This window comes from Prorops nasuta, unplaced genomic scaffold (assembly GCF_024137725.1).
Source record: "Prorops nasuta isolate Cenicafe-Biocafe unplaced genomic scaffold, Cenicafe_Pnas_1.2 PNAS00004, whole genome shotgun sequence".
NCBI classification, from domain to species: domain Eukaryota; kingdom Metazoa; phylum Arthropoda; class Insecta; order Hymenoptera; family Bethylidae; genus Prorops; species Prorops nasuta.
In genome coordinates, this window is record NW_027116801.1 from 2,752,765 (window position 1) to 2,769,826 (window position 17,062).

The window sequence follows — 17,062 nt, forward strand, 5'->3', positions numbered from 1 at the left end:
TATCAATTTTCTTCATTGAATTTGATTATATTATTAAACGAAAATGTCTTTAATAAAAGCAATTTCTCGTTTGTATTTGGCATATTGCTTATAAGACCGGAAATCCAAAACCTTGACTCTGCCGCTTAGCTATGTTAAAAAGTGACAATAAATAATTACGTGAGTCAGAGCCAACATAAAATGTAAGTGTATGTTCGAGGGGCTGTGCCATGGCTTCAAAAGCATCAGGCTCTCCATCACTGTTAGTTGAAATACTTGCAAGTCCTGTGCTACTAGTTCGAACGTATTCAGCTACTCTTGCTCTCATTTCTTGATCCATCTGAAAGTGTAAATTATGAATCAGTCAATGTGATAATATTTATTAGTAGCTGGTATATACCTCACGTTCAGGTGATAATAACTGGTTTGACTGAGAAGTTTGCCGAGGACAATAGAAGCATAACGTGTTGGACTCAGAAGAATGATCAATGCTGATTAATTCTTTCAAAGAAAATATTTTTTCTACACTGTCCTCAGTCGTATTGACAAGTAATAGAGCTTGTCTAGTAAGTACCAAGGTGACTGGACGGTTACTGCCTTGATGGATAACAAAATCTGCAGTGGCGACATGCAATATACTGTCATGTCCATTTTCCAGAAGAGGAAGTAGTCTCCACGCATATCGCACTGATGCGTTATTACTGCTCGAAGTGTACTGGACGATGGGTCTTTGGCGTGGCTGTTGACGGTTCTCTTATTAATACTCAATATATCTCTTAAAATAAACAAAAAAAATGCAAGCTTACAGATGGTAATGCGTTCCATCCGGCACCTTGCAATAATCCTTGTCCGGTCAGAGCTACCAATTCTGCTGCTCCACTTAAAGGTTTTGTTACAACTCCAACTAGTCCCAAACCAACTCCAGTGACCAAACCTTTAGTAGTAGTGGCACCAGACCAAACTTGTTGCAAAGGATGATGGGCCAAACCAGCAACAGCACCTTTACACAAATGCCAATATGTTTACATATATATTAATATTTTTTTTCATACATTATTTTGAGTACCTAGTACACTCATTCCGAGTCCAGTTAACCCTTGATAAAGCCCTTGGGCCATCCCTTGAGGTCTCACTCTACGTGATTCTTCCTGTCGTTGAAGATGCTCCTCGTCCAAAGTTAGCCTGTCCAAATTCCTAGCTACGCTCGACGCCAGTTTCGTTACTGAATTAACGGTTCCTGCAAAGAATATATAATCAATTAATTCAGAAATTGTACAACTAAAATATTATTTTATTTACCAGCAGTTATGTGTTTCATTAAGCTTGCCGATCCATGAGTGATGCCAACGATAAATCCCCATGGTCCTTGCAACAATCCTTGGAAAGGAAGAGACACGAAATCTCTTAGTCCAGATCCCAAGGCTTGTGCCAAGCCTCCTGGTGACCCCAAAATTTCCAAAGATCCGACAACCCATCCTAAAATTATTGAAAATTTGATTGAATATGCAAAGCCTTTGTTTCTCGCTTTTCATCCAATTACCAGCTCCAAAAATAGCACCAGACAAGTAATGCATAGTTAGGGCATTTCCAAGCCTATACGGAGTCGTGAGTAAATTCTTCTTCTCGAAAGTACCAAAATGAAGAGGAGAATGATCCAAGGCCACGTAAAGGTGAACCGAGGTGTGAACGCTCAATAATATTGAAAGCGGATCGATAATAAAATGCTGAATTCTCAAAGGTTTGCTTAAAATTCTGGCATCAATTATTATGTGATCGGGCACGTATACAGCTGTTTGAATTGGCATTTTTTTCGAAAACTCTGGAGATGCTACGAAGCACGGAGGTATCATAGAAGTTGCGTAATCCAATAATGAAGAAATATACGTATCCTCGATATACGCACTAATAGGTGCAATTTTCAAATGAAAGTCCTTATATGCTAAAAAAAATATAAAAACTAGTATTAAATCTTACTTGAGAAAAGAACACTAAAACTGTGAATGTATAATAATACACTTACCAGTTTTACGCTCATAAAACTCAGATACATAATCAATTACAATCAAAGAGTTTTCTTTAATTTGACTGAGATTACTGATTAAACAATTATTGGCGTAGTGGTACTTTTCTTTTAACGTGGATGAATTTTGACTTATCAGTACCACAGGAAAGTCGAAGCCTCCTTGATCAAACATTTGATTGTCCAACTGCAAATCGCCAATGCAAGTGCATAGGTTAAGATGATTGAACTTAGCATCCACAATCGTGATGAAATCCATCATTGACAAACTGGCCACTTCCGTTCTTTGAGAATTTTCATTTACATCGTGCATAATGACAATTGTAACACCATGGAAATAAAACATTGCTGAGCCTTCGCTACGTGTCTCTTTCTCCTTTTCTTTCTTTTCCGACTCCTCAAGAATTTCAGTCATGGAATTTTTTATTTTTGTAGTTAATTTTGTATTCGACGGCGTCAGGGAGGACTCTGCTCTAGAGTCATCTTCTTGCGCCGAATAAAAACTCGTTACGGACGTGGAGCTACTGGAACTCTGAACATTCAATCCTCTATCGTCTTCCGGTGACTCGAAATTTGATTTATTATTATAAATCATCTCTAATTCTTTTTTGTCCTTTCGCAATAATCGACTTCTAATATCCCTTGCGGATACTTCTACCTGAGACATTGGTACTATGCTGATATGAATGGTATAACATCGAGTTTGCATCAATAGTTTGACATCACCGTAAGATGGTAGCCTCACGAATTGTTCCACGAGTGTAGACGTCAAGGCGAACAAATTGATTCCTCGAGACCAGCGCAAGTCTTTCCGCCCTACATCTTTGTTATGAGTTGGTAAAATGGCTAGTAGCAAAATGTTGGAATTTTCAATGGTTGGGGTATCTGGCAATCTGCTACCAAATGATGGAAGGGAATAATGGCACGTTGCTCCAGTTTCTATCTTGCACATCCAAGAGAAATGTGCTGCATCCTTGATTACACTATCAGCCTCTTCGTTGCTCTGTCCTATTAAGATTTTAAAGGAGCAAGCGTTTTCAATCTGTAATTGTGGATGATTATCATTGTGTATTATTATATAAATTGTTCCCTTATCCTCTTGAGTGGTGACAATCACTGGCAAAGTGGTATTATCATTTGGTATAGATATGCACCTTCGACTCACATTTTGATCGACTCTAACGGGACAAGACCAGGAATACCCTAAAGACAAGGATACGTACAGAGCAACAGGTGTGATCACGTTATCAGAGTTTAGCATATGCCATTGCACGATTGGAGTCGCTTGCCTCTCATTGTCCGAAGGTAATACGTTTAAGCTGTAAGGTGTGAGGTCATCAGGAAGATCCAGATCAGCCACTGAATCGTGAACTGCCATGGTGGCTACATAAAGTTCTCGATTGGTAGAATTACCAATAACGTGACTACTGCTTACACGTACCAAGCGCATATCTTCATGCATACTAGAGTTTATAATTAAGAAGGAAATACTGGTCCCACAATCAACCAAAGCTTTAACGTTGCCCTCGACAGGTATCAATCCATCGATACGTGGCATATAAAAACTTTGGCTCCAGTCTGGACGAGCCAATTGTAAAGTCTGGGAGGTGTGGTAAGTGTCCCCAATGGCAATTCCAAGATGAAAAGTTCCTTCCAATTTAGGGGGTGTCACAATGCCATAATGGGGAATCTGGCAAAGCTCTGTGTCTTCTGCCACCAGTGACAAATGGCATCCAACAGAATTGATGAAGAAACACCAAGGCTGCAGCTCGAGCAATAAAGTGCTCGACACTAATTTGGCATCCTGATATTTCACTTGAACGTGTGTTTGGGGTTGTTCAGCTGGTATCCATTCTTCTATGTCATCAGACTGAAAAGGCCACTTTGGTTCATCCTTCAGACTATCTAATTCTTTCAATATGGCATCGATATCTTCATTCTCTAGTCTCCTAAAGAACTTTCTTTGATCCACAGAGCTATAGGACAATGGCACATAAGGATCCGATGCAGAAACTCCAGACTCCAATTGAAATGTTAATTGATGAAAGTGCTCGAATGTCCCAGGACAATACAATTGCTGACATTCTCCACGTCCTACTACTACGGTACTCGAGGATGTCTTCAGCGATGGCGTTTCTATGTGAACATTGGCAGGCACTGGTAAATGCGATCGAACTTTGTATAATGGACTGAGGACTGCCAGAATTTTTAATCTACCACTAACGGCCTGGGTAATTATTCGCACCCAAATACTATAAAATTGACCTCGTTCTTGCAACGGTACTTTTACCAGCCAAGGCTGACCCCATTTAACATTGGGTTGTAAAGGAATATCCCCTGTCCATGCCAGATTTGGAATATTGGAGAATCGCAGTCTCATTGCCATTTTCTTGTAACTCTCTAAAACAAAGGATAGTGGCTCACTTTTCCCAGATATCATATAGACAGTTTTTAATACAGTAACTTTAGATCCAACGTCCGATTCATATTTAACCAATCTCATCTCGAAGTTGTCGTTCAATTGGTTGGAAATTATAAATTGACCAGAAAAGGTAATAAGCTTTTGGGTAGCTGATAATGGAGCAACATTGGCGAATAAACTAATATCTGCTGGACCATTTGTGAATTCTACCACTTGAGTACCATCTTGAGTAACCGCCAAAGGTCTACTCCAAATCCAAGCATTGGCTTCAACAGCAATTCTTATCATTTGATTACTAACGTGTCTCCATGAATAAAAGTGGCACTCTTTGCTGTCTAATAAAATATTATCATCTGTTCCACTTTGACCAAAACGAATTGGAACATCGCTGTTATTAGCAACTACGTATCTCGTCAATGCAATTGTCTCGTTCTCTTGATTATTCAGCAAGGTTGACCACAAATGAGCGGAAACTGCGAGAGTGTGAGCAATGGCTGGAGAAATTTTTAAAGTGAATGGCTTACACGTCATTAATATGTCAGTTTTATCAGTCAAAGACAACTGAAATTTCCCATCCAGAGGCTCCAAGACCTCTTGCATTGTCAAATGACCGTAATCCAAAACTTGAATACCAATAACACAATTGATATCTATCAAAACTGATTTGTCCAACCATTTGTTAAAAACGAATACAGCTCCTTTCTGATCCACTGTGGCAAAACATTGCATTTCCGGAATCGTGTCTTTCAGTGTATAATTCCTTAATGGTCCAGCTAGTTTGTTGTAATTCACGGATCTAACATTATTGTACAGAGATATGTGAATTACTCCAATGTTTAACGCTGCTTGAATATTTGGTATTATTGTAGAGTTGAAATAAGAATCAATACGTAAGCAAGCAGCTAAAGCCCTGGAAGACGTAAGAGTTTTCGAGGATGATCGTTCCTGAGGTAGCAAAATTACTCGCCATATGCAAGCCACTGCACGAGCTGGTGCTTTATCTGGCAATTCTAGTCGGTAACTTTCGGTTTCTGACAAATAAAAATCCACGTATCGCTGGTAAGCCATATGACAATCGCTCCAATACTCAACGGCACATGGTATCCTTTTGACGTAATCGGCACCATCGCTGACATTCTGTAAAGGCTCAAAAGCCATTAATACTTACAAAGCAAGTTAATACTTCATGAAGAAACGAATCATTGCTTACCTCAAATGGTACAGGACACACATGAATTCTGGTTAGAGTTCTTGGCTGGGGATATCTCCAGGCCATAGCTTGTTGAGGGTAATTAAAAAATATCACTTGATATGGAAAAGGAAGCTCCTCAGCATTCCCATCGATAAACTGAAAAGCTCCAGCTTTTAAATCATCCTTATAATGTTGCTCTGCTGACAAGATAAGTTGTTTTTCATCAATTTCTTCAGTCGTGGATGATACAGAGAGTTCATTAAATAGTATTTGACAATCTTCAACAACGGTTTTTAGAATTTTAATTTGATCTGGACTGAAGTCTAAGTATATGCTCTCACTGTCAGCTTGCAATTGTATTTGAGGAAGTGCATCGTTTTCTTGCCAAGACTCCCAAACAAAATAGACTGTCAGATTACAGCACCACGGATTTAAAAGAACTTTTATGCTATCATTTAATATTGCAGATATTATTAACGAGTCAATCGACATATTGGAATATATTCTGTCTGGTCTGATAAGAGTTGAAGTGCAACTTGCCATTGCAGACAAACTAATTATTATCTCTGATCCAAGATCAGTTCTTAGGGAAAGTACGATTTGTTTGGTATTTAGATTAAAATCTGGAATCTTCAATTTCTCTGAAGTAGCAGAAGAAATAGTTGATCTACTTTTTGTTGGACTCTCCATTATCACTTTGACGATATCTTCATCTACGAAACATGTTTGTACTTTATTATTTATGCTCTCAATTTGGCGTAACCTTGATAAAGAAATATAAAATTTGGTTGGTCGTCCCATGTTAACAAAAAATTGCGAGTTTTTCCCTACAGATTTTTCGCACTTGATAGTTATAAAAGAAGGAGGTATTCCAGTATCGACTGGTGGTTCTCCATTTTTCGTTTCAATCATAAAAGTTTTAAAATCTTTAACAGTCGGAGTAGTTGTCAAATCTGTTGTATCTTTATCGCCCAAAGATATGGCAATGTCGAAACATGAAATTTGAATTTTTTGAGCTGATTGGTGCTGCAGCAAGTAGATATTTGGTTGATTGATCATCAAAAAGAGTAAAGGTTGCTTCAAGCTCGTACCATTTTCATCATCAGTTTCATTCAAATCTATGAGATATTCGGAGATTGTAGGATTTTTCTGAACGTCGTAAAGGATGAAAGTCATTTTTCCACAATTCACTAAAAATTCAAACGGTGGAAATATTGAAATCTCTTGCTGTAGAATCTTCCCTAAACTCGCAGAATTTATACTGGACATTTCGAAATCAATTCCACTATCTTTGGTGTGATCCCTCTCATCGTCAAAATTACGCTCCGAAGAAATTTGTGTTTTGTTATCCGTCACGTTTACAAATTTTTGAGCTATACTACTCGTAACATCAGTAATTTCCATTTCCTCGAAGCTCCCAGAAATAATATTTTTAAAATCTCTTTGAAGCGTTGAAATTAATTTCAGTTGATCTAAATTGATAGTGACATCGACATCTGTCAAACAATTAACTTCCATGGCACTACCGCATACAATTGTGTCCGGTTTAAAAATAATCGTTGGAGCGATAATTAAACAAACATCAAATTTCGTCAGCATTGGATACGTGGAGAAGCGTGGCTCCAAATTGTTTCCATTTCCAAGTCTGTTCCATTCCAGAGCAGGATTCTCGTTCATGGTATACAAATAGGATTGTGACATCCTTTTATTTATACTCATTTGATAATTTTTCCACGTGGTCGTATGAATACAAATTCCTTTTACATTCATTTGATACTGACGATCCTCCACGGCCGAACCAGGCACGTTTAAAATATTGGCTTGAGCAGCAAGCTGGTAAATGTCTTGGCGCAATGGAGTTCTGCAAATTGGATTTTCTGCATGCGGTGTAACGTAAATACCATCCAGCTAAAAATAAAAACTGTTGAAAATTAATGAATTAAAAATATCATTGTTATTGGATTACCTGAAACATTAATAAGTCATGCTGCAATTTATATCTAGCTGGAGCTGATGATGGGACCATAAGCCTGAGTCCCTTGAATTCCAAATAAATCAGTGGTAAAGATTCGTTGTTGAGATTTGTGATAAAACTTAATGGAAAAACCGGACCTGGGTCCTTGACTGTATTCTTCCCTATGGACTTGCTTAGGCGCGTTAATGGCATCATTAGTTGCATATATTTGTTGAGTACACTAGGTGGTAAAATAACATCAACCATCTGCATCTTAATCACCGCTTCAGTAATGTAACTGTTCGTGGAAAATGTTGTCTCCGTTACAGACTCCTTTTTTTGACCCTTGTACTTCTTAAAGGCCCCCCAGCGAGTATGAACATTTCCTGATTTTGCTCGTGTTAGAGTGACACTAAAAAATCCAAGATCTTCTCCTTTTTGTAAGGTGTCTTCTCTTCCGCAAAGAACCAATCCTACATACTCGCCAAAGTCCCAATTTTGCGAGTGTGCAACTTTCACATAATGAAAAATAGTAGCTGTTGTAATTTTATTTTTTAATTTTAAATAGACAGGCTGAAGATCGAGAGACGTGATGATATCTTCAAGTTCCAATACTAATTTCAAGGAAGACTGATTTTCTTGACCCATGACGTACAATTTTATAGCTATTTTCGTTATGGTCCACTGTATCCAAGCTGTTAAAAATATTCCTTCCCTTTCCTGGTTGGACTCTTCTTTTGAAGTAGATACAGTGGAGGTTGTAGTTGTGTTTTCAGGATATAAAAATTGTGGAGGTGTTGAAGGTGTTTGTGGAAAGATGGGAAGTACTACTGGTGTTTCCTCTTTAGCCAACGGGATGGGCTTGTTCTTATCTGGACTGGAGGACCTCCTTAATGCATGCAGAATATTTAAAAGAATATTGCTCATAAAGATCATCTGACCTTCCGATACTGATACAATAATAGGAGAATTGTCGATGTGAACGCAAAGAGCCAAGGCTGTGAGGGAATTCCCCGTCACTTCGGATGTAGCAATTTTTGTAGTCAGAGCTAACGTTGCATTCAAAGATACTTCTTTAACAAAACTCTTATGTTCGTGTCGTCTAAGCGTATAGCAATGAAATTCGAGTAGACTCAAAGTCCATGGAAAACTTTGCGTTTGATTTACCCAAATGGATTTTGGCAATTTCACGGGAAGCTGCTCCAAATGTGGAAGTAGCAATTCCGTGCTCATATTGGATGAGTGAATGAGGAGACTTGGCATTGTTAAAACTAGAATTTGTAGATCTGCATCTGTATCCAATGCATTGTCTTTGGCTTGTTCAATGCCGTGTGCATCAATTGCACTCATTGAATTCGATGGAATGTAAATTACAATGTGCCCAATGGAGCCGTTCAACAGCAGTGTTGACCAAAATGGATACAGATCCGAGAGCTTTGCTAATATTTCTGATTTTTTCAAGCTGCTATTCTCATTGCTCTTTGGCATTTTTAAAAGAAACTCGTCATTCTTTATGGTTTTAGATTTTTTTGTAGCACTAACAGATTTTTTCCTCTCTTTATCAGAAGTACTGTGTACACTTTCATGGAGACTTGGAAAAGTTTTTTTACGACTTGCTTTATCTGACAAAGTTCCTTCAATGGGTTGAGTTTCTGTTCGAGCAATAGCTAAAGTATCCAACTTTTGGTAAGTTACATGGTATTCCAACCAGCGGAATAAAAGTGGATCCAGTGATCCTCTGATCTCTGCTGCTTGAAAAGAGATTAGTGAGGGATGAGTCTGCATACTGTTACTTTTCGGAAATTGCACTATTATTGTTATCAGGGGCTTATCAATACCCTCAATATCACTCTCTGGACCAGACAATATAAAAGCTTGTTCAGTATCATTCAAAGCAAATATTTTTATAGAATCAATATTTAATTTAAAGCACATTGTTGCCAAAGATAGTTGACTCATGCCACTAATATTTTCTATAGACAATTCTAAGTAAGTGGAATCTTTTTCCTGACAAACATCGCTGAATAGACTAGAGCATACAAGTGGATTTGTTGTATCAGTTGGATTAAACAGTGAATTTACAATTGACATGGTTACTATTAGCTGAGCTTTTGTCCCTGTTACAGTGATCCCATCCATTCTGAAGAAATATTTCTTTTGAATTAAGTCAATATTTTGCCAATACTGGGGGTACAATAGTTCTTTGAAAGAACACTCGGCCGAACATGGCATTATTATAGACGTATGGCATTCACTTGTCAAGAAAAGCTGACTCTTTCCTCCATTTAATTTTATTTTAATATATCTATGGCATTGCTCAAACATTTCAGTTGACAAATCTGTTTGCCTTGAAGCGCAAGATGCAAGCCTAAACCGATACATTGGCTCTGTTACAGTAATAACAGCTTCATCACACTCCAGACTCATGAAAGGGTCGTCAGTCAAGGCAGGATTCAATGGAGCTGTACGATTTTCAATCAGCTTCATCTTCTTGGTTAATCCATTGTTGCAATGATCGGCTAATTGTAGCTGAATGGATGATCTTATTATGATAAATTTAATATCAACCATAGAAACGTTCTCCCTGAGTGACTCAAATTCCTCTAAAGTGACTGGCGGCAATTCTTCCAAAGCTGGATCGGATTTTGGAACCACATAAGGATCGTAATCATACTTTTCTGCTGCAGTTTTTATTGTCTCCAATCGATGTAAAAGTCCTGAGCACAGTCTTAATGTCAAATCACCGACAACATAGCGCACGTATCGTTCTTCCTTGAAATTACTCTCTTCGAAATTAGAACCCAGTGCAGCCAATTCTTCCGGTGAAATGTCATCGGGAATTTTTACACAATACAAATAATCCATAACAACTGCTGGGCATCTATCTAATAATTTTTCCACGGTATACGTGGCCAAATGGTATTCTACTCCTTGGCTGTAATCACGCTTCTTTCCCTTGTTTTCTACGGCCTCTTCGTCGAAAAGAGAATCTTTCAAATAATTGGTATTCATTCTCCCAGCAACCAAGTATAAGGGTGGTTGAAATCCATCGAGAACTTCCAAATGACCACAGCTACAATTTCCACGAGGATACAAACGAATGTACCCTATTCCAATTTGAAAAGATGTCATTTCTATTCCTTGAAGAAGAGTGTCTATGACCACTCCATTCAGTTGCAAGGATGAAAACGACTTGTACCTGAGCTTACGCGATTTATAAAAAACTTGCTCTTTAATACTTTCGATTATTTTAAATGTTATGGTTGCATCGTCAATATAAATTCCTAAGTGTATAATGTGACCAGAGTAGGCTATTTGTTGCTCAGTAGACAGTTCCATATCCCAATCCATTGGCAAAACTGAAGACACTATATTCCAAGCCCATCCTCCCCAAGTCGCAGCTTCGTTCGCTACTGTACTGTGGATAACATCATCATTAATATAATCTTCCCTTTCTTCTATTGGAACTGTGCTTCTGTCTTTTTTCATTGGAAATTGCTTATTTTGAAGAACTAATAACAAAGCCATCAATCGACATAACATTGGCACTTGCTGTTCTGTTATACTAAACTCCATTTTTTGGCAATGAAGATCTAAGCGGGTTACAGATGCTCTTTTTGCTGTATTACCATGATAATTTATAATCAGACGAATCGTCATTGAACACCGATATAAGACCGGATCTTGATATATCTCTATTTTTCCTGAAGCATCCATTTTATCCAAGCATAAAGTTAAATCTTGGATAGTTATAATCTTTCTCACCATTACTTCATATCCTGTTACATCTAAAAACCAGATCATTAAAATGTTATACAGAAACAAACAATTTTTCTCAATTATAATTACCTGTAAATGCTGGTTCCCATTGATGATTTACTGTTTGCATACTTAAAAATCTGACATTAATACTTAAAACAATATCTTCTTCTACGTATTTCAATATTAAATTATTGCAATTGATAGTTATGTTATTTATAACTTTTGTTACAATACTTTTAATGTATCCTGGAGGTGCTTCCTCTCTATAAAAAACGAAATTAGAAATCCATAAATAATTAATTACAAATTAACTGCTTACTGCTCAGTTTCCTTGCTACTCTGTGCATTGGTTGTGCTATATTCTGTTTTGCTCTCATTTTTTAATTTCAATATACATTCTGAAATGGAATTAATTTACAATGATAAAAACAGTATTTTGTTATTAATATTTTGCTAACTGATAACGAATTAACTCGTCTTTCATGCATATACGTTTTACAATTGCCAGTCAACAAGGTGTTAACTGCCAATATTAAAAATCTGTATTTTATTTTACCAACCTTATAGTTTTAAAACTAGCAATTAAGCTTTAAAATTTATAGAGGATAAAGTACACACTATTACAAATGGGGACTAACAATTTTCAATTGCTAATAGCTTACATTAATGAGAAGTTAATGTATTTTTCTAAATGGTAAACAGTAAGATTTAAAAAATTTCTTATAATTGGAGAAAGGCTGGACATTTCATGGTTTAGAAGAAGCAACCATTTCAAAATTGTAACAGTACAAATTGGCACAAATGTGCACCTTAAGGGTTGCTTATGGAATATAGGTAGAGAAATATTTGGTACACAAACAAAAACTTGAACCCACCTATAGTATTAATTGTAACTACAATTGGCTCAGATGTAATTTTTACCCAAGGTACATGAATAAGCAGTTCATGAATATGCCCACTAACAAAACTGAATGGTAAATTTAGCTGTTCCTCCAGCACCTCCAATCTGAGATCAAGATTTTGAAAAGATGCATCGCCGCCCCATAATGAAACCTTTAGGAATAAATATTTATGATAAAATTAACCATTATTAGTTACAAATAAATGTAATTATAAATAATATTTTTACCTGGGATTGTTCCGGCTTAAAGTTCTTGACATATTTCTCCACATAGCTTAAAATTACTGGTGTTATATAAGACTCCAATTTGAACATTATAATTCAAAATGAAAAAATTCCCACATGCTTCTTGCACTTTTATCCAGTTAGGCACAATTGACTTCTTTACTCATGGCTTAGGTTTTTATATTAAACATTTTCTATAAAACAGAATAGTAATCTTAAATTATATTCTAAAACAAAATAAGAAAACATATTCAGTTCTTCACTGACACAAAATTAATAAAATATTGTTCTAAAAAATAAAAATTTAAAAAATATGCAAGGCGTCTGATTAACTTATGTCAAACAGATAAATTCATATAGAATTTATAGTTGTAAAGCAAAATTTTTATGTCCTTTTTTAATGTATCACTTAATTAAAAAAGGATTAAAAATTAGAAATTATCTTATTCAAAACTTCTTAATGATAGATCTACCTGATGATCCTTTCTTTCCTGTTGGTCAGGCATCTGTGAGACAATCCATTGACTAATAAGAAGCTTTCAAATAAGAAACTTTTTATTATTAATAAATCTTTTGTTAAGTACTAGAAAAAATAAGTTAAGAATTTTCTCCTTAAAATAAATACTTCTATATGAATTTATTGATTTGACATGAGTTAATCAGACACTTTGTATTTGTATATATCATAGCTTTCAACATTTTAAAAACAGTTGAAATATTATATACTATTAATAGGAAAACAAAATGTAGGATAAAGAAGTTGAGCAAATAATTTCTCAACAAAATATAATTTATTGTTCAAATTTTATTTATTAAGCGTGTATACATAATCTTATAATAAAATTATTTGACATATACTTTGTATACGTGAAAAAGAGACAATAAAAAAGCTATTTTTATTGCAATTTCTGTCATTTAATTGTATAAATAAAATGATTATTTTTTATTACTTGTATCTTTTGATTTGACAACCCTCTACTCTAACCTATGCTACAGTAATTTATTTTCGTAGTCTAAAAATAACTAAAATTTACTTATAAACATTAACAGATCCAATAAAGCTGACAGCAACCACAATAAAAACGATTAGTAATTAGTCATAAAATCACACATATATTAAATGGATAATAAATATTTACTATTTACTGCCATTAAGAGCCACAGAGAGCATGGGCGGCATGGGCCATGGATGATGGATGGAGCTGCTTCTGGTGCCCGTAACCAATATCCATAGACGTCACTCGAACTCCATACTCCACGTCTCCACTCAAGTTTTAATGCTACAGTTTACGTTACATATACTGTAGTATTTTAGCCTGTTTCGAGACATTTCGAGTTCGAGTGGAGCTCGAGTGACGTCTATGAATACGGCCCTGGAGCTAGGCCGTGTTCCAGAATTCACTGCCAGCAGAGATGAAACGGGACTGAACGGGAGCTCATGCGAGGTCCCGAGGCAATCCCTACCGGTAGGCGGCGCTGGTGTTGGCAAGCGCCAAGCGTCTCTGGCATCACCATTTGAGGCTTGCCGCAGCGGCAGCCCGCACAGTCGCAAGTCGCAGTGCCGTGCCGCTTTGGCTCGCAAGCTGAGTGCTGAGTTTGTTCTATGTAGATTTGTTCGCTCAGACGTCGACACTCGACAGACAAGCAAACTTAGCAAACTAGCAAAGCAGAAACAAAACTCGTCTGCAGAAAATAAACCAATGGAAATCTGCCAAAAGCTCAAAAACTTCTTTTGGCGATACATAGATATTCGACACAAAATAATCATCGAATGTAACTGAATTGAGTGGAATGTAACTGGAAGTGGAATGTAACTTTAGTACTACTGGGCAGTACTGGCAACCATTTTTGTGAGAGTGCAATTCAATTTATTTTATGAACGAATATCGTTGGCCAAAATAAATATTTTTTATGGAAGGATGAAAACAAAGAATTAAAAACGGTTGCTATGTGAACACGATATTTCTAGTTTTTAAGTAACAGATGATTTTTATAATTTACCAATATAGTGCACCATATGAGTCTATGTGAAAGTTATTTTTTTACACATTTCACTGACAATTTATTTAAACATCAGTATAAAACAAGTGTTTTCATTAATTTAGTAAACAACGATTTAATCTAGATCAAAATCTAACTTTTATTATAACTATACCTGATTGCCATACAAGATTTTCTGCCATGAAGAGGTCTTTCCAATATCGTCCTTGGCATTTAAATATGTATTAATTAACAAATAAAAGCGAATTATTAATTTTAACATAAAATTGATTGATTTATGAAATAATGGCTGCTACATTTGATCAATATGATAAAAATAGGCAAGTACTTATCATTATTTAGAAAAGATGATAAAATGATCAAAATAACTTTCTTATGATTAACTATTATTAACATTATTAAAAATTTATTAATATCTTCATTGTAGTTGGTATTTTGGTGCAATGTCAAGACAAGATGCCTCAGACTTGCTTATGGGTGAAAAGGAAGGCGGTGTCTTTCTAGTGCGTGATAGTACTTCCATTCATGGAGATTTTGTTTTGTGTGTAAGAGAAGACAGTAAAGTAAGCCATTATATCATTAATAAAATTCAACAAGGAGATCATTTACGGTACCGCATTGGAGAGCAAATATTTCCAGATATCCCGAATCTTTTAGCATTTTATAAGTTACATTACTTGGATACAACTCCTTTAATTAGACCTGCCACAAGAAGAATACAGAGGGTAATTGCCAAGTATGATTTTGAAAGCAATGACCCTGAGGATTTACCATTTAGAAAAGGTAAATAAGATTTTTTTTAATTTTATCTAAAGTAATATTATACTAAATTAATATTAACTTGCAGGAGAAATATTAACTGTGATCTCAAAAGACGAAGAACAGTGGTGGACAGCTAGAAATAGTCTTGGACAAACTGGCTCTATACCAGTCCCATACATTCAAAAATACGAAGAAGATAGCCTCCCAGTTAGTGAAAGTATTCCACGTCCAGAAAGTGGGGGAAGCTCAACTACAAATTCTAACTCTGTTCAGCCTTCTGCAGCTCAAATACCTCAACCTGAAACAGGACAAACAACTGCTACACGTAGATCTAATATTCAAAGACAACTACCTGCCTTTGCTAAAGTAAAGCAAGCAAGAGTACCAAATGCCTATGATAAAACAGCATTAAAATTAGAAGTAGGTGATATGATAAAGGTAACTAAAACTAATATAAATGGTCAATGGGAAGGTGAATTACATGGTAAAGTTGGGCATTTTCCATTTACTCATGTAGAGTTTGTTGATAATGATGAGACTAGTGAAGAAAATAGAGAGATTTAACAAAAATCAAAAGTTTGCAATATGCCAGTTCAGTGACAAAAACAATGGGGGACAACTTCTGAATTATTAGTTATGAAATTGTAACTAACATTATATGTACTAATATAAAATTCACTTGCTAAAATTTTTCAATCTTTCCAATAAAAATTTCATAATTTTGCAGTTAATTGGTATTTAATTGTTTCCAAATAGCTAGACATCCAAAGAAAAAGCTTTAGAGTATAAAAGCATTTATAAAAGTTTATGTTGTCTTAACATATTTTACAATCACTTATTAAATCTTTCTAGTCATTTTACAAATTTTATAGAAATTAACTGTGTATACTTAGTAAACTGTTTTAATATTAATAATATTCAGGTGAAACTGATAATAATAAATTTAAACATTTAAACAGAAGAGTAAATATTTTTATATTAGTACATATAGTGCAAAGAATATTTAGCCATAAGTTGTGCCACCATTATAATTGTTCTTTGTATTATAAAATGTATTTAGTGATGGAAATGTTAAATAGATTTTATATAAATTATTTTTTACACTGACAGTTTTGCAAAAAATCGTTTTTATTGAAGGATTTTGAATGAATTTGAAATATTCAGCAGGATACGATTTAAATTCAATGAATTACAAATGTAGATAACAATTTATGTATATGATAAGTCTAAAAAATTAAATTTTTAATCATACAGAATAGAAACGTGCAATTAATCATAGATTAGCATAATTTTTAAGCATTCATACTCTATTAAAAGTTGACATTTCCATCATTGTAAATTCGCATGAATCATCCGTAATCTTCCTATTAAATTTTCGCAGTATTAAAATATATAAAGCTGGAAGTATTCCATATCATTATAAAGTTTGAGTAATGGCCAGATCCACTTTTGATATGTAATTATCTTTTTTAAATTATGATTACATCAAGTTTTCAAAAGTTTTATTAATTTTGCGATAATTTTGATAAAACTTAACATCTGAAGGAAGAAAGCTCTTTAGGTAAAAATAATAATCTAGCCATTGATTTGTATAAATTAAATGAGGAATAAACTCTGTGCCATTATATATATTTATATTTTATCTTTTATTATGAGTAATAAATAAGATGAGGTGTTTCAATAAATTTTGACATACATCCATTGTGAAAAAATATGAAATTGGTTTAAGAAAAAATTACGAAGTTGCCCATAATCTTTTGCATAATAATTCATTAAATCAGAACATCTATGAAATGTAGCAAAATCTAATGATATTCTTAATTGACAATGATATTTACCTCTGC

The 17,062-nt window shown here is 35.1% G+C and overlaps 2 protein-coding genes across 3 annotated transcripts; one reads left to right on the plus strand and one right to left on the minus strand.

Annotated features, from left to right (window-relative positions):
* Positions 1–88: 88 nt before the first annotated feature.
* Vps13B (vacuolar protein sorting 13B) lies at positions 89–13,647 on the minus strand. 2 transcript variants are annotated; one of them, XM_066725592.1, is made up of 14 exons: positions 13,595–13,647; positions 12,459–12,649; positions 12,205–12,382; positions 11,649–11,727; positions 11,417–11,592; positions 7,580–11,355; positions 5,632–7,521; positions 2,000–5,558; positions 1,520–1,918; positions 1,279–1,455; positions 1,046–1,216; positions 786–979; positions 380–718; positions 89–319 (listed from the first exon to the last, which is right to left on the minus strand). In XM_066725592.1, exons 2-14 carry the CDS (start codon positions 12,543–12,545, stop codon positions 89–91), a joined length of 11,256 nt encoding a protein of 3,751 aa, XP_066581689.1. In that variant the 5' UTR covers positions 12,546–12,649; positions 13,595–13,647. The 2 variants fall into 2 exon arrangements, with proteins under 2 accessions (XP_066581689.1, XP_066581688.1); XM_066725591.1 differs by having other exon boundaries at positions 2,000–5,567.
* A 353-nt stretch (positions 13,648–14,000) lies between these two features.
* Positions 14,001–16,120, plus strand: Crk (Crk proto-oncogene, adaptor protein). Its single transcript, XM_066725621.1, has 3 exons — positions 14,001–14,776; positions 14,884–15,239; positions 15,304–16,120. Exons 1-3 carry the CDS (start codon positions 14,742–14,744, stop codon positions 15,780–15,782), a joined length of 870 nt encoding a protein of 289 aa, XP_066581718.1. The 5' UTR covers positions 14,001–14,741; the 3' UTR covers positions 15,783–16,120.
* Positions 16,121–17,062: the final 942 nt, after the last annotated feature.

Excerpts from the sequence above, each read along its gene's own strand:
- Vps13B (XM_066725591.1), bottom strand. The coding sequence starts at position 12,545 with ATGTTCAAATTGGAGTCTTATATAACACCAGTAATTTTAAGCTATGTG. Across the intron at positions 11,356-11,416 it reads ATGGGAACCAGCATTTACAG|ATGTAACAGGATATGAAGTA; the intron begins GTAATTATAATT and ends TCTGGTTTTTAG. Across the intron at positions 7,522-7,579 it reads ATGACTTATTAATGTTTCAG|CTGGATGGTATTTACGTTAC; the intron begins GTAATCCAATAA and ends TTTTATTTTTAG.
- Crk (XM_066725621.1), top strand. The coding sequence starts at position 14,742 with ATGGCTGCTACATTTGATCAATATGATAAAAATAG. Across the intron at positions 14,777-14,883 it reads GATCAATATGATAAAAATAG|TTGGTATTTTGGTGCAATGT; the intron begins GCAAGTACTTAT and ends TCTTCATTGTAG. Across the intron at positions 15,240-15,303 it reads GGATTTACCATTTAGAAAAG|GAGAAATATTAACTGTGATC; the intron begins GTAAATAAGATT and ends ATTAACTTGCAG.